Source organism: Stegostoma tigrinum, chromosome 6 (assembly GCF_030684315.1).
Source record: "Stegostoma tigrinum isolate sSteTig4 chromosome 6, sSteTig4.hap1, whole genome shotgun sequence".
Taxonomy (NCBI): Eukaryota; Metazoa; Chordata; class Chondrichthyes; order Orectolobiformes; family Stegostomatidae; genus Stegostoma; species Stegostoma tigrinum.
The window spans coordinates 73489027-73509547 of NC_081359.1; the positions used below are offsets into that span (position 1 = coordinate 73489027).

Consider the following 20521-nt stretch of genomic DNA (forward strand, 5'->3'; position numbering starts at 1 on the left):
TTGATCAACCAACAGTCCTGGTGTCCTCAGAACCTCAGCAACAGAAGTGGAACAGCAACAAATACTCCAGCGACAACAAATGACATGGGAATGACACTCCCCAGAGAACTTACATCACCCAGATGAACAGCCAACCTTAGCATGCATGTGCACAATTAAGAGACGATCACAACAAGAACAGTTTTGTGCACAGTGGGTAACTTGGGTAATTCATAATGCAAATGAGGATGTGTACAATTATTTTTTGTGTTTGCGTATGAAAACAGGATATTTGGGATAGAAATGCCATACTATACTAGTAGAGACAAGCTGTAGTCACGTGATCTCTACCAAGCGAGATTAACTGGGGTCGCCATTGTGCATCCATTTCAATAATGGATACAGTGAAGACGACATGTCACATTCAAGTCTGATCCTAGAAATACAGGTATTTTGCAAAGCTGATTGCAGATTTAATACAGGGAGAAGTTAAGAGGCAGGGTGCATAGATCTCTGAAAGTTGCCACCCAGGTTGATAGGGCTGTTAAGAAGGTATATGGTGTATTAGGTTTTATTGGGAGAGGGGTTGAGTTTCGGAGCCATGAGGTCGTGTTGCAGCTGTATAAAACTCTGATGCAGCCACACTTGGAGTATTGGGTACAGTTCTGGGTCGCCACATTGTTGGAAGGAAGGATGTGGAAGCATTGGAAAGGATGCAGAGGAGATTTACCAGGATGTTGCCTGGAGGGAAGGTCTTATGAGGAAAGACCGAGGGACTTGAGGCTGTTTTCGTTACAGAGAAGGTTAACAGGCGGCCTTAATAGAGACATACAAGATGATCAGCGGATTAGACAGGGTTGACAGTGAGACCCTTTTTCCTCGGCTGGTGATGGTTAGCACGAGGCGACATAGCTTTAAATTGAGAGGCAATAGGTATAGGACGGATGTCAGAAGTAGGTTCTTTTCATTACAAGTAGTAAGGGTGTGGAATGCCCTGCCTGCAACAGTCGAAGATTCACCAACTTCTAAGGGCATTTAAATGGACATTGAATAAACATATGGATGAAAATGGAATAGTGTAGGTTAGATGGGCTTCAGATTGGTTTCACAGGTCGGCGCAACATCGGAGGGCTGAAGGGCCTGTACTGCGCTGTTATGTTCTATGTAGCACAGTAGCTCAATGGGTGGCACTGCTGCTTCAGTGTCAGGGACTCAGGTTCGATACCACCCTCGGGTGACTGTGTGAAGTTTGCACTTTCTCCCCGTGTCTACATGGGTTTCCTCTGGGTGCTCCAGTTTCCTCCCAAAGTACAAAGATGTGCAGGTTAGGTCTATTGGTCATGCCAAATTGCCCATTGTGTTCAGGGAATTGTAGGTTAGAAGGACAAGCCATGCAAAATACAGGGATATGGCAGGTGGGTTGCTCTTTAAAGGGTCAGTATGGGCTCAACGGCCTGCTTCTGCACTGTCGGGATTTTATGATAAATACTACATGCAGCTCAATGCTGTTTCATTCATATATTTGAACAGGAGAAGTAACAAACGGAAAAATGGCCTTAAACATTCCAGGATTTTGCAGGCTATTTTGTGCTTTGGAAAAACCTGAATAGCCAGTACTCACTAGTACCGTTATACTAATCACATAAATCAGCATCTCAAATATTTCAGTAAACAGTAGTGCCTTAGTAGCAATCTTCCAAGACTGTGGCATAAATGAGATTCTCCTAACAGTTCACAGATTTCAAAATTTAAAGGACATTTGAAGTGTGGCAATTAGGTACTAGAATCTTGTTCACTCACTATACTTAGAGGACCAATTTTAGTGAAAACAATTTATAGAGCAAATTTTATAGCAATACCTGATAAACGCGCACCTAATCAACTAATCTACACTCATGTGCAATTCCACTATGTTCCCTGGCTTGAAATGCTGGATTCAAAAGGGTTAAATGGAGGTGTAAGTTAGCACCTGTTTATCTTTAAGACCGGGTCTCTACCCAGTCAAGTGTTTTGGGACGAAGATCTCTCTGCTGATTCCAAATAAAATGACACTAATAGTCTTATTTTAAATCCTACTGGGGACAAAACCTCCCACGATTCAGTGACGATTTCCAATCTTAAGTATGATTAATACATCAAAAAATATCACACTACTGCAGTATGGTGCTCATTAATAATTTATCCTGATCCAAATTAAAGCACAGAAAAGAGATTGAAATCTATTCTACCCAAGAACTTGGAATGCCTACAACTTGGATTATGGACAAAGTGCTTTTACTGTCAACACCATCTTGGTGATCAGTAAAATTCATTGGTATAGTTCAGATTGATCCATGACTAAACCAATACAAAGTATTACTTAATCAATTGTTTAGTTATAATTATAGTATTATGTATTATATTAAATATAGTAAATTCAGGGCTTGCAGTAAATTTCAGGAGAGGAATTTACTTTTATGTAAAATATACGTTAAATACACATGTTGTATTGACAGTGAATTTCTGTATAATTAAATGAGTTATAGTGGACATATTTGCCAAATAGCTAAGAAATTAGTTAAAAGGTTATGTGTTTATCTGGTTGAACTGTCCTATGATTAAAGAAAACAATACGAGCTATATTTTTAAAATTTATGCTAACACATATACTGTAAGTATGCAAATTAGCAATTTGAAAAAATTATTAAAATTTTAAATACCAAACTGGTTCAATCAATTTTGTAAACTGAAACGAATCTTTAATTAACCATGTTTCTACTAGCTGCAGGAAAAATATGTAAATTTGCAGCTCCATTCAATTACACTTGTTCTGAGAAGGGTTCAATTTGTTTTAACTTCTCCACCTCCAAATGAAGCAGCTGGACCTTATCAATGATGTAACAGAGTCTTGTGACGCAGTGGTAGTGCCCAGCCTTTGAGACAAAAGACCCAAGTTCAAGTCCCCCTGTGTTTCAGATCATGTATCAAAATACATCTGAACAGGCTTATTATGAAATATCTATACCTCCCAAATCCTACTTAGTATTGGGTCCACATGTTCACCTCCAGTCTAACAAATTTGTTAACAGTCTCTACAGCAGTTATTTCAGCAGATTTGCTGACTTTTTAATAGCCTGTTTAAACACTGACAAGTTGCATGTTAAACAGTCACGCTGTTTAAATTTTAAATTTGACTGTTGGACCTATAAGTGTTGACCTATACTACACTATTAATTCAGAGACCCAGGTAATTGTTCTGGGGACATGGGCTCAAATTCCACCATGGCAGTTGGTGAAGTTTGAATGCAATAAAAATTTAGAGTTGAGTATAATGATGCTTGTGAAACCATTGCCAAGTGTCAAGAAAAACCCATCTGGTTCACTAATTTCCTTTACAGAAGGAAACTGCTGTCCTTACCTAGTCTGGTTTGCGAGTGACGCTAGACCTACAACAATGTGGTTGACTCTTAACTGCTTTTGGGGCAATAAATACTGGCCTAGCCAACCACACCCAGATTCCGTGAAAAAAAATAACAAAAATTGAATTGTTTGACAATAAACTGCATTTAATAAACATTTCAGTTGTCCAGAAATCAACAGTTGGCATTGGAAGCAAATTTAGCAAACTATCTTGGTCTTTACTGAAAACAAAATGTGGAGATCTCAGCGGGTCAGGCAGTATCCATGGAGACAAAGCAAGCAAAAATTTTCAGTCCAGATGAGTCTTCAGGTCTGTGATCTCCAGCATTTTTTTGTTTTCAGTAGATTCCAGTATCTATAATAAGCTGCTCCTTTAGATGATTAGCAAGGAGACAGATAAGTTGAACACATCAGCAAATTAAACAAAGTATATACTTCTGGAGGGAGCTGAAGCAGGTTAATAAGGTAAATATTGCTACAGAGAATGTAAGGAGAGGCATGACAATCAATAACAATTTAGGACTTTTGATTACCTACTGACCTTAATTGAGGGAAGGGCATTTTCTGCTCCTGTGGATAACTGGGGTTCCAACTACACAGCTCATCATCATGAAGGTTTTGAAGTTTTTTTTGGATATTTATTAAAATAATTATTAACTTATTTATTAAAAAAACTTTTCACACATTTATCTTCTACAGAGCATGCAATGACAAAATAAAGATGAACTTACTGTCCAAAACTTGATGAAGTACTGAAGCACAGTTGCCGCAATGAATAAACAATATAACAAAGAATATGCCAAAAAAAGCATAAAATATTTGTAGTTCGAAAATCCCACACAATTATTCACCCTAAAAGGAAACATTTGCTTATTATTAGGTAATAGAGTGCACAGATTCATCAACTTACTACAAACGATTACAATAATCCATAGGTCTAAATAGTTTACAGTAATTCATACTTTAATCTCTGAACAAAATAGGTCATGCTCGCGTTGGCAGGCCGAGATTAGTGGGGTACTGAAAAATTCATTGTGTGCGCCTCAATTGTTTACAATCTATATCAACAATTTGGATGTGGGGGCCAATTATAACATTCCCAAATTTACAGATAATACAAAACTTGTTAGAAAAGTAAATGGTGATATTGCAAAACGATGCTTAAAGATATAGAGAGACTGAGTGAGTAGGCATGAGCATGGCTGATGGAATGTAATGTGGATATATGTAAGGTTATCTACTTAGACAGAAGAAACAAAGATGCAGAGTGTTCCTTAAATAGTGTGACATTGGAAATTGTCCAAAGGGGCCTAGGAATCCTCATTGAGAAGTCACTGAAAACCACCAAGCAGTTGCACCAAGCAATTCAGGAAGTGAACAGCACGTTAACCTTTATTGCAATAGGATTTGAATACAGGAGCAAAGTCTCACTTTATTTGTATTGAACACTGATGAGACTACACTTGGCCTATGTAGTTCTGGTCCCTTTGGAAAAGGAAGGAAATACTTTCATAGAAGAAATGCGGCAGACACTCACCAGTCTGATTCGTGAAATAGTGGGACTATCTTATGAGAAGAGATTGATGAAACTGTGACAGTATTCTCTAGAGTTTATAGGAATGGGAGACAATCTTATACAGACTTCCAAAATTCTTAACCAGACAGATAGAACTGGTGCAGAAAAGATGTTCCTCAAGCTATGGGATTCCAGAACTAGGAGACAGAAATGAAAGTATGAAACAGTATGAAAGGCAAGCCATTTAGGTCTGACGTGAAAAGCGTGATGTACCTTTAGAATTCTCAACACAAGGAGAAAATGGAGATTCAGTCACTAAGCAGGTCAATTCAGAGATCGATAGAGTACAATTTATTGATGCAGTCAAGAAATATGGAAATAGTATGCGAATATGCCCATGAGGCCAATGATCAGTCATGATCTAGAACGGTGGAAAAGGCTCAAGGAGCCAAATGGCCTATTCATCTCTCATGTTCCTGGCAGAGGGTTACGTATTAATAAAATGCATAGGTTTGGCAATTTTATGAATACATTTTTTTGAAAAAGGTGTCTTTATTTTACTTTGTTTTCCCATTTTACACCACATTTTTGAAGCAAAACAACCTAGGAATGGTCAGCATCAGTTAGAAAAGTAAGGGAAGGGAACATCCACATACAGAAGGCTGGCAGTTTGAAATTCAAGTTTACTCTGCTAGTGGGGAAGAAAGTAGTTGTTTAGTGAGTATTGGGTAAATGGTTATGTGTATATTTTATTTTTAAGGATTAAATTAGTACAGCAACTGGTAGGAAAGTTAAAATATATAAAATGAAATAGTTGAAAAATTAATTTAAATTGTTAATTAAAAATATATCATGATGGCAGGACAGGTGATACGTCATGGCTGCCATACATAGGGCTCATGGTGCCACATCTCAAGCAGCTGTAGCTCAGAGTTTGAGCTGTAAACACTAATGCACTAGAGAGGGGCAAGTTACTTGGATATTTTGTTCCAGGAGGAAATCACACCCCTTTGGATAAGGTCATCTCATTTGGTTAGGGAAAAAGATGTCATGACTCAGTGAGGTAGATAATGGGACCTAGAAGACAGGAGTGTAGAAGCCAAAGCCTTTACAGTTGTCCAACAAAACAGCGGTCCTTTCCGCCTTCTTTGAGTCCTGCAAAGTAAATTTGCTAACAGTTCATGGCACTGTAATACAGGAAGTTTTTAAATTGGTATGGGAGCAAAAGGAATGTAATGATACTAAGGATGGTATACTGAAGTGGATAGGCGAGACCACAAGTTTGAAGGCTACGTTGCCTACCTGGCTCAAGCATTTAGGGTATGTCGTTAGGTCTGGACAATAATTTGGATGGAGAGAATTCAGTTTTGTGGTCCATGTAGGTATGTGTCAATACCATAAGCAGGGCAAGGAAAGAGATTCTGCTTAGATCGTTTGAAGAACTAGACACCAAACTAAAGAGCAAAACCTGAAAAGACAATAATCTGAGCCAAGTGTCAACTGGCAAAGGACTCATTAGATGAGCAAAATTACTATATCAACCTAAAGACTAGTTTGTGAGAAGTGGTTACCAATTCATGGAACACTGGCATCAATACAATGAGCTGTATCATGGGAGTGTCTGTAACCAGTGCTCTAGCAAACCATACAGGGTCATATTGCATGGAAACAGACACTTCAGTTCAACTGTCTCTCACCAGCCAGACATCCCAATCTCACTAGTCCCACTTGCCAGCATTTGGCCCATATCCCTGTAGCTCAGGAAGAGGAGAAGACTTATAATCTAAAGAATGGTGGTGGGAGATCAGGCTTTGGTAGATATAGAAAATCAAAAGATACAGTCAAGGCAGGAGTCAAACAGTAATGAAGATCAGAGTCATACAGCACAGAAACAGAACCTCGGTCCAACTTGTCCATGCTGACCAGGTATCCCAAATTAATGGCAATCCCATTTTCCAAGATTTAGCCCACATCCCTCTAAATCCATCCAGATGCAGTTTAAATGTTGTAATTGTACCAGTCTCCACCAGTTCCTCTGGTAGCTCAGTCAATACACGTTCCACCCTTCATGAGAAAACATCACCCGTCAGAAAGATTTTAAAATCTTTCCCTTCTCATCTTAAGCCAATACTTTTAGGATTGGACTCCCCTACCATAGGAAAAAGACCTTGGCTATTCAACCAATCCATGCACCTCTTCATTTTATAAGGTCACCCCCTCAGCCTCTGATGTCCAGGAAAAGAAGCCCCAGCCTATTCGGCCTCTCCTGAAAACTCAAACCCTTTAATGCCAGCAACATCCTTTTAAATCTTTTCTGCACCCTCTCAAGTTTAACATCTTTCCTACAGCAGGGTGAATGGAATTGTATGCAGTATTCTAAAAAGGTGTCCCACCAATGTCCTGTACAGCTGCAACGTGACATCCTAACTCCTGTGTTCTGATCAATGACAGCAAGCATGTCAAACACAGTCTTCACTACCATCTGCCTGTGACTCCACATTCAAAGAAGTATGCACCTGCACCCCTAGGTCTTTGTTTAGCAACATTCCCTTGGGCATTACCATTAATCGCATAAATCCTGCCCTTGCTTGCCTTATCGAAATGTAACGCTTCACATTTATTTAAAATAAAATCCTCCACTCCTTGGCCCATTAGTTCAACATCCCATTGTAATCCTAGATAATCTTCTTCATTGCCCGCTACATCACCTATTTTAGTGTTTTCTGCAAACTTACTAACCACATCTCCAATATTCACAACAAAATCATCAATACAAAATGACAAAAAGCAGTGGATCAGCACTGATTCTTGCGGCACACTGCTTATCACAGGTCAAAGTGCAAAGCTCTACCACCTTCAAGGTCTCTGATCTTCAAGACAATTTTGTATTGAATTGGCTAACTCTCCTGGATCCCATGTGATCTAACCTCACTAACCAGTCTACCATGCGGAAGCGTGTTGAATGCTTTGCTGAAGTCTATAATCGACAATGCCTACGGCTCCCCCTTGATCAGTCTTGTTATCTCTTCAAAAAAAAACACTCAATCAAGTTAGTGAGACACAATTTCCCATGCACAAAATCATAGGATGGTAGAATGGGACAGGGATATTAAACCAATAGTCATGTCTAGATGTTTAAAAAAAAGACTAAAGGCTTGGTATCTGAAAATGTGTAGTACTCAAAAGTGAACAAATTGGTAACACATATTGAAGTAAATAATTGAGATACGGCTGCATCACAACAAGGAAAATAGGAAGCTAGTTGAAGGTGGAAGGGTAACACTGTTTATCAAGTCTGGCATTGGTGCAATTGCTAAAAATAGCTTTCATTCAGCAGAGCAGATTGTAGAGTCAATTTGGGTGGAGATGGGGAATGGTAAAGGAGCAAAGTCACTACAGGCATCTCCAGGTATCCTAACAGTAAACACCATGTAAAACAAAACAAAGAAGAATAAATATTGGGCACTTGTGAAAATGAAGATAATGCAATGACTGTCATCTACATGGATTTTAGCAGGGCATTTGACATGGTCCCAAATGCCAGCCTTGTCAGAAAACACCACCCATGGTAACGTGACAAGTTAGATCCAAAGTCCCATCAATGTCCTGTACAGCTGTAATGTGGCATCCCAATTCTTTTACTCAATGTTCTGATCAATGAAGGCAAACATGCCAAACACATTCCTCACTGCTGTCTGCCTGCGCCTCCATGTTCATTGGAGGCACACTGACGATGTTACCAAGCAGGGCTATGAAACGTTTGCAACAAAACCGACTGGTGGCTCGGTGTGTATGTCTACAAGCTCATTCACAACCCAAGCTACAAATTTTCATGAAAACTTTAAATAAAGGCCAATGTTTCTGCATTAGAAAATGGTTGCCAGTGGTGTTCTAGGGGGCTTAGTGTTGGGGCCCTTGCTTTTTGTGATATATATCAATGATTCAGACTTAACTGTGGTAAGTGTGATTGGGAAATTTATCGATGACACAAAAGTTGGCCAGGTAATGAAGAGGATAGTTGCCAACTGCAGATGATATTAATGGTTTGTATGAGTGGGCAAGCAAGTGGTGGCAAATTCAATCTGGAGAAGCGAGGAGTCATGCATTTTGGAGGGGGGGGGGGGTGGGGGGAAACAAAATCCACCCTAATGACAAATCAATAATAAATGGGAGCATTGAGGTAGGCAGAGGTGGTGAGAGACCTTCAATTGCATGTCCGAAGATCCCTGAAGGTGGCAGGACACAATTTAAGGTGGTAAAGGGGCCATATGGAATGCTTCCCTTCACTGAATGAAGTATTCAGTACAAAAGCGGGAATGTAATGATGGAACTGTACAAGACACTTATTAAGCCACAGTTGGAGTTTTATATTCACGTCAGGTCTGAACATTACAGGAAGAACATAACTGCGCTAGAGAGTGTACAGAGATTGACAGAATAATGAGGGGCTTAGGTAGAGTGGATAGAGAAGACTGGGGACCCAGATTTAAGTTGACTGGTAGGTGGATTACAGGGATCAGGAGAAAAAGTTTCATCCAGAGTGTGGTGGGTGCCTGAAAATTGTTGCTGGTTTGGTGGTTGAGTGGCAAGAAACTTAGATTTGCACCTGAAGCACAACCTGCAAGTGTGTCGGAAAGTGGGATAAAGTTTATCCAGCCACCAAGACACAAATGGCTTCTTTGTGTGTGGCAACTTTTTTAAAAAAATGAATTTATGCATCTGAAAAGGAGATCTATGCAGGGACGAAGTGAGCTTGGCTGAAGTAGTGAGTGAGACTTTGTATCTGTCTTTACCAAAGAGAAGGTACTTTTGTTTTGTTTATTTATTTGTTCGTGGAACACGTACATGACCAGCTAGGCCAGCATTTATGATCCGTCCTTATTTGCCTTTCATAAAGTGTTGATGAATTGCCTTTTTGAATCAGTGCAGCCTATTCAGTGTAGGTAAGACCACATTGTTGTCAGGAAAGAGCTTCCAGTATTTTGACCTAGCAAAAGAATAACAATCGCTTGAAATCAAGTTCAGGTGTTGAATGGAGTGAAACCTGCAACTGTGGGGCTTTCATACTGGTGCTGCCCATGTTTTTCTAAAATGCAGAGGTCACAAGTTTGGAAATTGCTGTCATATTCATAGTGAATGAGCAGGTAATTGAGCCACTGGATGAAGTAAACATTGGTACAGAGATATTAGAAAGCCTGGCTTTTAAAGTTAAGATGCATCCAATGAGTAAGTGAGGAGCAGTAGTGGTTAGTCCTTATTGAATGCTGGGGTGTATTTGAGGATTTTAAATGTTACAATTTGACTCGGATAACTGAACAAAAGTAAACCAGTTGCTATAGGCTAGTTAAACCTTGACAGTAGAAAAGCTTTGAAAAGTCAATAATTGTACATAATTAACTTAGTGTGCAATGATTAAGGAAACCCAGCACAAACTCAATGGTAAATCATGCGTAATGAACATGGAGCTGTTTTTAAAGCAAAGACCTGACGAGGTATATAAGAACTTCCAACAGACACTTGTTAAAGCGTCACTGACTGGAGAAATGATTACAGCGGGTTGTACAGGATTCAAGACTAGCATCATTATTTTTCTTGATGCATATTATTAATATAGATTTGGGTTTGCAAGGCACAATTTCAAACTTTGCAAATCACACAAAACCTGAGAAGTGTTCTGTGAAGAGGATAGGGATAAACTTCAAGAGAACAAAGACAGATTGCTGGAATGGTAAATTAAATTTAATACAGAGGTGTGAAGTAGTACCTTTTGGTAGGAGGGGGAACCTGGGGAAAGTATATGCACAAATTGTTGAACGTAGTGGGGTAGGTTCAGAAATTAGTATAAAATTGGGGTTTGGGCTTTATACATAGAGGCATTGAGTACAAAATAAGGGAACACACTACTGTGAACCCATGCCAATGTTTCTGTCTCAGGCTGGCTGCAGTGCTCCTGGGAAGCTCAATGCAAGCTGGAGGAACATCACCATCTTCTGTCCGAGTACCTTCCAGTTTTCAAAATGTAACATCAAGTTTAACAATTTCAGAATGTCAGCACCCACATCCATGTTCATTACCCTTCTCCACACCCCAGATCCTGTTTGTATGGGTTGCACCTAGTAGAGCCGACCCATTTTCAACTGTTCATACTTCTCACTAACATCCTACTCAGCATTTATCTCCCTCTTGGCTCATCAACACAATTTTTGTTTGCCTCTCCTTTTCTCTCTTTGCACCACCTCTATGTATTCTATTCGTCCTTCCTAACCTAACACCAGCTCCCCAATCAACCGACACCCCCCACCACCTACAACCGGTTCATCAGCAAAATACCACTCGTTTTCAGCTGCTTTCAATTCTGACGAAGAATCTCTGTGGATAAAACGTTAACTCTATCTCTCTGGCTACAACTGCTGTGGGACCTGTTGAGTTTCACCTAGTACATTGTTTCTGTTACAAACATTACGATATTATGCTGAAGTATTAAAAATTCTGCTTGACTTAAATAATTTATTGCATCTAATTTTGAACACCGCACTTTAGAAAAGAAGTGATGCCTTTAGAGATAGCGTGGAACAGGTTTACATGTAATTCCAGGGATGAGTGTCTTCAGTTAGAGAAGCACAACAGCTGAGAGCCAGGTGATCTTAAGATTACTGGGAAAAGAACCAACAGGCATCAAGGAATTTTTTTTAAATTTAGTGAGTGATTATGAACTGTGATGCAATATCTGAGAACACATTGGAAACAAAAATAATAGAAGTGTTTTTAAAATGCAATTGGATTAGCAATAAAACAGAAAAAAACAACTTATTAGCTACAGAAAAAGGGCAAGTACTGGGACTAGCTGAATTCATCTTGTGGAGCTGATATAGATATGGTGTGGATCATGTGTAAATCTATTCTAGGTGTTCACCTTGTAAGTGTATGAGTAAAACTTAGGGAAATCGCTCCAATTTCTGCTCCTTTCTTAAGGTGAGACACCAGGTTTCTGCAACAAAAGCAAAAATTTCTGGAAAAACTCAGCAGGTCTGGCAGCATCTGTGAAGAGATAGTAGAGTTAAAGTTTTGGATCCTGTGACCCTTCTTCAGAACTATTTCTGCATCCTTACCTTCTCACTGGAAGTAAAAAAGGGGAGACTCAATAGAAATCCAAGTTGTCTGCCAGTACCTCACTGTAATGTGCAGTACTCAAACATACCACTTTCACAGTTTTACAAGCAATAATATAACACAGCTGTAGAAATAGAAGAGTTAAACTTAGACTTCCACAACGACAATATAAGCTCATGGATGACTACTCTTGTATTGAAAGCGTCAGTGTATGATTATTTTTGCAAGAACAAGGTGTATTCTACTTGTCATCAAGATATCATATGTTATAATTATTTCTCTAACTGAAGACACTGGTCCCTGGAATTACATCTCTAAAGGCATCACTTCTACAGTGCAGTGTTCAAAATTAGATGCAATAAATTATTTAAGTCAAGCAGAACTTTTAATACTTCAGCATATCGTAATCTTTCTACCAGAAATAATGTACTAGGTGAAACTCAGCAGGTCCCACAGCAGTTGTAGCGAGACAGATAGAGTTAATGTTTACACAAAATGTTTAAAAGTTAGTTGATATAAACTATATATTTACATTCATTTATAAACTATACATTTTGAAAGGTATATTTAACTTCATCGTCTCCCATTAGCCGTTATATTTTCATTCAAGAAAAAAAACTCAGGTTCTCTTCCCTTTTTTGCAATGTCAATCAATCCCTCCTTAGTGAAGGGAAACATTTCACTGCTTCTTCATTGGTTACTTTAAAGAATAATTATAATGTATGATGTAACTACAATGCAAGGTACAAACATACCATGGACAATGGTGATCCATTTTTAATACACACCTGTTTAAAAGAAAAAGACAAAGGTTACCACAAAACTAATTAAGTTTTTTTCCAAATGAGCCATCAACCAAACTAAATCAGGAAACTAACCTTGATTTATTCTGAAAACAAAATTTGTGAATAGATAGTGCAATATGTGAATCTGTTCCTTTGAGATGGAACCAAAAATGGGATTTCTAGCTTTTAGTTTAATTTTTAGTGATTCCCAGTGGTCATATTATTTTAGCCAATTCTCAGTTGCACTCAGTCCAAATACTTTGTGGGCTTTTAGCATTTTCTTCTTTGAACAATTGAGATTGGTGCAAAATCAAATAAAACCTTAAGTGTTGTTTCTGAATTCGGAGAACGTCTCCAACTATATGATTCAAATTATGTGCAGTATGTTGCAACAGTTGAAGTAAATTACAAGTCTATTTTAGTGGCATTTACAATATGTGGTAATTCTACAGAGTGCCAAATATACCATCCAAACAACCTCTCGTCCTCTTTTTCTACATTTCAAGCATTTTTGATTACTACAATGCAAAACAAATAGGGAACAAGAACATGCATTTATATAATGTCCTTCACAAACTCACAACCTACCATTGTACTTCCATAGTCAACCTTTTTGCACACCAAGTCCTACAATCAGTAATGAAATAAACAACGAGCTCATCAGTTTGAAATCTTGATCAATAACTTGATGAGCACGACACTTTGTGTAAATGCATACCAGCAACCGTAAATGTTAACTTTAATGACTGAATGGCTCACTTGCCCAGACAGTTCAGATGTGACTGGATGTCTTTTGATCAGATTTTCAAATGATTTAGAACATAGAACATAGAACATTACAGCACAGTACAGGCCCTTCGGCCCTTGATGTTGTGCCGACCTGTCATACCGATCTGAAGCCCATCTAGCCTACACTATTTTGCATGCATCTGTCGCTGATTTTCTCCCAGTTAGTCTAAAGGCATAAGGGTATTAAGATATTCTGTGATCTATAACCCCATGATGTGCTGAAGTGATTAAAAGTGATGTCTTAAAGATCGTTTTTACATGGGGAGTTAATGCAACAGAATGCCTTCTGTATTGCAGCAACAATCTAATTACAGTAAATATGGTGTTTATAACTATTTCATGTTCTTTTGTATTGTTTAGTAAATTTGGTGTTTATTCAGAGCCAAAATAAATATTCTTTTGTATTCCATAAATCAAGGCTATCATTTGGTGACTTTCAACCCAGACATATACCAGTGTGGTTCCTTCGATGTATCACTATGTCTAACCATATTTATCTCTTTACAGAGCAGGTAAAGACATAACCTGGTTCATAAAGCTCGATTTGTGGCATGACAACTGAGGGTAATGCATATACAACTTGAAACTCAAGAACAGAAGAAACAATTTTACAAGATATTTCTTTACTTATTGTTTAGAGATAAACATTGTCAAAAAGTGGGGTGAGAAGGGTTTAAAAACAATTTGTTAAATCCAAAAATACAGAAACCTAATGCAGTGAAACATGCCTTTTAAATTTTAAAATACGTTCCCAAAAGAACTTGTCAAATAGAAACTGCTGCATATTTTACAAAATCTTAATGATTGAATGTATTACAACCGATCAAGTGTTTATGACTAGAATGTAAAAGTTCAATATTTATGTACTGCTCAACCAAACCTTTTAAAAGGACTCATACTTTTAACATAGCCATTTGGTATTTTTCTCAGTCATTAATATATCCCACAGAAAAACTAATCTTACTCGATGCCTCTTCCTTGCAAAGTTAACCTCACTCATACAACACTATTTATTAAATACACAGTCTCTTTCCTTTACATTAAGCAGACTGCTTAAATGAAGTGAAAAAATAATGTTTAGTCTGAAATTACAATGTTGAACATTATTCTGTTAATTAACTATTTGTGTAACGCAAGTTCCCATTCTGATGGTACTTGTATTGTTGGAACTCCACTAAATGCTTTCTATTTGCATGAAAAGAACTTACAGATACAATCTGTTTGTGCAATCTTTCCACCGCTCCTCAAATTATGGGAGACAGCACCAAGTTTAACTTTAAACCATTAATTCTACGTGATGTTGTAGCTGAGACGTGCTGAGTGTCTCCTGTTCACCTTGCACTGTGCAGATTTTAATAGCTAACTAAATTTGTGATGCTGTAGGACCTCCTGCAAGTTAAGCCTACTGAGCAGTAGTCAAAAATTAGTCTCTCATCCATAATATTGCAAGTATAAAATTTAGAATTCTTTCCTCGGTGTCTACTTTATGAGATTCCTTTCATATTCAAGGCCAAAGTACACTCTTCATTAAGATTACATTCCGTGCTTAATTAACAATGAGCATGAACTGAACAGAGTGTAAGTCCCAGTCACAGTATTGTCAGTGCAGGTGTATGAAAACGAAGTGAGGCTGATTCAGTCTAGTGAACACTTACTGAACAATTTCTCAGCCCACTTGTTAAACAGAGGTGCTAATGTGGCTGTATCTCTACCATGCTAGTCCTCCCGTTACGCACTGTTTTTGTCTGCGTTTGTGAACTTATCCAGTAGTGCATTAGAGGCATATAGCCAACTGCAGTACTTTATGCATTTTATAATTTACATCCTAAAATAGTGCAGCAAGGTTAGCTTTAAGGACAGAGTAGAAAGGAGATTGATAATTTCCACATAGTGCTGCTCTCAAAATAAAAAATGACTGAACTTACAAATGTAGAAAAATGAGCTTACATGTCACAGGCAGAGCAGTGATGACATCGGTCAGGTTTAACTACTTGACAGCGATCACAATACCTGATGGCTGCAAAAAAGTAAAAGGCTGTTTGAATAGGTTTAAAAAAAAAAATGAACAGATAAAGTGTGCTACGAATGAGCAATATACAAATTTTGGGTTTGGGAGAATCAACTGTGTCTTCCCTACCTCCAAGCTCACATACCCAGGACATCAGACGCATTGGAGCACTATCACCTGCTAGTTCCTTCTAAGTCACATACTACCCTGACTTGGAAATATACCATCATTCCTTCACTGATACTGTATCAAAATCCTGAAACTAATGTCAAATCTTTAATCAGTTATAAGGTTTTAATTGATTACTATGTATATGTAAATCCCCGAATTCCTTTCAACTCATGGTCCTGAGAGAAACAAAGACTTTATCAGTGTAAAGAAGTAGTGACATTTTAGATCAGTCAATGCATGTTAGGTGAGAGGCCTTGTTTAGAATCTGAGATAACAAGGTGTAGAACTTGGAATCAGATGTGCTTTATTTTTAAAGTAGGAATCTATAAAATGTCACATTGACTGTATAAATTGTGTACTTTTTGAACAAAATAAAATGTATCTGCAAATACAGACTCAGCCCATTGATTCACATAAGTGTGTAGATGCAACGAGAGGACAGAGAGAGCGAGTTGGAGAGACTGTGCGCGCGCGCACACATGCATATGTTTGCATCAGTGTGAGAGTGACAGAGACAGTGTGCAGTGAGGTGGGGTCACCCGTAGTGCGACATGAGCCCAAGATGCCAGTTGAGGCTGTCCTTATGGATACTGAACTTAACTATGAGCCTCTGCTCAGTAACTCTGCATTGTTTTGTATTCCAAAGTCTGCTTTGGAGGATGTTTACTCGAAGATCCGAGGCTGAATGCGCTTCACCGCTGAAGTGTTCCCCAACTAGGAGGGAACATTTGTCTAGCCCTCACCAAAATGGAGCCTACTGGTTTCACAACAGACACAGAGGAATTTATCAAACGAAGGAGACTCTGGGAATGCTTCCAAGATGTTAGCAGTGAGCCCAATGAAACAACCAACGAACCAGATCAATTGATAGAGAGATTCATAGAAGAGCGGGCAAACGAGTTGAACTGGACCCCTCCGGAGAGCTGTTGCCCAGGGGTTGACAGGTATTCTCAACCCAGACAATGCGTGAATGCCAAATTCATCTGCCGCACTCATAAGGTAGTGCAAAATGTCACCTAGGCACAATGCAACGCCATCTGTGCTCTCAAGGACAATCACAATATGATCATCAAATCAGCAGACCAAGGAGGAGCCTCATCATACAAAATAGAAAGGACTACGACAAGCAAGTGTACCAACAGTGAACAACTGAACTGAAGAAAACTGCCTGCCAATGCAACCAAAAAACATATCTGTCAACTGAACAGACTGGTCAAGACTTTTGATCCAATCCTTCAGAGTAACTTATGCACTCTCATCCTGCATACTTCCCATGTAGGGGACTTCAACTGCCTTCTAAAGATGCATAGAACTAACACACTGGATGTCCTATCATGTCAGGCAATGGGACCGGGTGAGAAACACACTGGCTATATTGACAGCGCCTTAAAACCCCTTGTACAAGGAACCTCCAGCTTGTCATGACACTATCGATTTCTTACAGAAACCCAGCACCCACTGACCAGTTGAACCAGCAACATACCTCGTCACAATGGACGTTTTACCACTCTGGACCCCACGATGACAGCATGCCACAGTAGCCTCAGTACTCAATACCACCAACTGCAAGAAGTCATCCAACTCATCTGCTTCATTCTTGACCACAACTGGTGCTTCATCTTTGACAACGGGTTCTCCATCCAGATAGAAAGAACAGCCATGGGGGCCAGATCTGCTCCCCAGTACGCCAAAATTTTTATTCATTGGTTCGAACAAGACATCTTTGCTGCACAGAACGCCTGACCAATGGTATACACCAGATACACTGACAATGTTTTCTTGCTTTGGACTCATGCTGAGGAATCTCTGAAACAACTACATAGTGATTTCAACAAGTTTCATCCCACTGTCAGACTTACCATGGACTACCCTTCAGAATCAGTTTCATTCTTGGACACATGCATCTCCATGAGAGATGAACATTTCAGTCTACCGCAAGTCTAAGGATAACCTCAATGCTGCACTTATCTATCTTCCACCGAAACATATTAAAACAGCCATCTCCGACAGACATGCCCCAGGCATACGCAGAATCTGTTTGAATGAGGAGGAACAAGACAGACACCTGAAAATGTTCAAGGTCATCCTCGTAGAAACAGGATGCAATGCTCAACTCATTTATTGCCAGTAATGACATGCCACAGCGAAAAACCGTACTGAACTCCTCAGAAGGCAGACACAGGATACGACAGAAAGGTTACCCTTCATCGTCTAGTGCATCCCGGGAGCGAGGAAAATAAGCTATGTTCTTCGCAGACTTCAAACACATTATTAACGACAATGAGCAACTTGCCAAGAACTTCCCCATGCCTCCACTTCGTGCCTTCAAACAACAGCCAAATCATAAACACGTTGTTTGCAGCAAACTACCCAGCCTTCAAGACAACATTAACCACAACACACTATACAACCCAGTCATGGTAACATCTGTAAGGCATGTCGGATATTCGAAATGGACACTACCAATACATGGGAACACAACACACCACGCCAGCTGTTACTCAGGAGACAAAACCAACCTTCTCTATTTCACACTCAACAGGCCAGGATATCCCGAAGCATGGTATATTGGCGAAACCATGCAGAAGCTACGACATCGGATAAGTGGACACAGTGCAACAAGCACCAGACAGGCATGTTCCCTCTCCGTTGGGGAATGCTTCATTGAAGGACATTTGGTCTCGGAACTTCGGATAAACATCCTCCAAGGCAGACTTAGGGATACACAACAACACAGATGCCAAGCACAGGCTGACAGCCAAGCTCAGTACCCAGAAGGACAGCCACAACTGCGTTCTTGGGTTCATGTCGCATTAGACCTGAAAACCCCAAAGTACACGTGCACCGTGTCCCACACGCAGCTGCACACACAGTCTCCCACACTCATTCCAGTACGTGACCATAAAGCTAATTCTAATTACTAAAAGTGCCACTGTAGTGGACATTTCTGTCAGCCAAGTGGTGGGTAAAAATGAGGTCAAGTAGGTTTCCCTTGCTTTGGTTCTCTCAGTAAAGTGACACAAATCTCGTCTGGTAACCATGATTGTGCTGTTCTGTCCCTCTTAGAAGCAGACAACAATTATGTGCCCTTGTTTCGCCACAGAGCTTCAAGGACATGTTTAATATGGAGAGATACTGATTTATCTTCTCAAAATTACCAGCAGGGAAGGTTTTCTTAAACATTCGGATAATGCCTGCTTTAAAAAAAGCCATTGCACAAACACAATAAATCAACATGGAAGCAAAGAGATATACTAAACTAACAGAGACCAGGGAGTCTGGAACCAGGGGTCACAGTCTAAGGATGTGGGATAGCCGATTAGGACCAAGATGTGGAGAAATTTCTTCACCCAGAGATTGGTGAGCCTGTGGAATTCACTGCCACAGAAAGCAGTTGAGGCCAAAACATTGAATATTTTCAAGAAGGAATCAAATATAGTCCTTAGGGTTAAAAGGATCAGAGAGTCTGGACAGAAAGCTGGAACAGGATACAGAGATGAATAATCCATCACGATCATATGGAGTGGTGGAGCAAGTTTGAAGGGCTTTCTCCTCCTATTTTCTATGTTTCAACTTGATATTAGGATGAAATTTTCCAAGAGAGCATTACCTCATCTACATCTTGCTACTTGCTTTATTCATCCCTCAAATCTAGAACTGTAATTTACCTCCATTTGCTGTTCTGGTATAAACAGGCAAATCCTTGGCAGCTCTTCTGAGAATTTCTTGCTGTGCTTCTGGTCTTTCTTCTCGATCATACTGTTCCTTATCAGCTTTAATCAATCTAAACTGCAAAAACAGTGGAGTGATATTACATTCAATTCTAAAGTTCATCACAACATTCTCGTTCAGGATCCACTACAAGTCCCTTTTTAAGTTATGCTGAAGTTCAATCACATCTCCATCTATAAAAGTGTTATATCTTTGAACAACCATGCTCACCAGTTCCCTGCCCAGTTGTAGAACACATGACATGCTAATCTGGTAGTGTGAAGTTGAAGGTGCTTGTTGTCACTATTTCCTATAAAGATAGGATATTTAATTTTCCAAGCAAAATACATTGTTTCAGACGTCCCAAATCTTGTTATCTTCAGCCAGTAAAATACTGGATCTTTTGTTTTTACTACTTCATTGGAAGTTTGCCTTTCAACCAATACACCTTGTCCTCTAGCGTGTCTTTCTGAAGTCCTCTTCTGACTGAACACCACTTCTTGCTTTCAATTATCTTCCAAGGTTCTCTATTCAACCTTAACTCTTCCTCTTTCTTTCCTTCTCCCTTGTTTGGCATCAATTGTTTCTTCTCCTGTCCCAAAAGCATTCAAAGATGTGTTTTTATAAGAGAGGGACACTGGGAATGTTCTAACATAAACTGCACTTACATTAAATTTGTTTTCATTTATCAATGAATAATAATTGAGGAACTTTCAAAGCACATTTCAGGCAACGAATCAAAAGTTAGGTGTTGCAATTCCTAGAGTACTCACATCCACAAATGTTTTCAGCAAAAAACAATGATAGGCATTGCAAAGTAGTGCTAGTGGGAGAGGGAAATTGTGTCCATTACAGATAATTAAGGTGGAAAAGAAGCAAATGTCTTGTTTTAGTCGAGGTCTACCTATACTTTGAGTTTTTGATTTTTTTCCCTCTCAGGGCAGGGCAATACTACAATTATCGAACCTTGGCTGCCTTTAATAATGTTAATTAGCCCAGTGTTAATTTCAATACTCTTTGATATGCTGGAGTCCTTGTAATAAATATACACAG

General features: G+C 39.2%; 1 protein-coding gene across 2 annotated transcripts in view; it reads right to left on the reverse strand.

Moving 5' to 3' along the window:
* LOC125453322 (palmitoyltransferase ZDHHC20-B-like) overlaps window positions 1–20521 on the reverse strand; it is a 103766-nt gene that overhangs the window by 36856 nt on the left and 46389 nt on the right. For both annotated transcript variants that reach the window (XM_048532731.2, XM_048532729.2), the window contains exons 4-7: window positions 19426–19546; window positions 15526–15595; window positions 12760–12792; window positions 4110–4230 (exon numbers count right to left, since the gene is read on the reverse strand). In XM_048532731.2, coding sequence (XP_048388688.1) covers window positions 4110–4230; window positions 12760–12792; window positions 15526–15595; window positions 19426–19546 — 345 coding nt within the window. The remainder of the gene's footprint in view (window positions 1–4109; window positions 4231–12759; window positions 12793–15525; window positions 15596–19425; window positions 19547–20521) is intronic.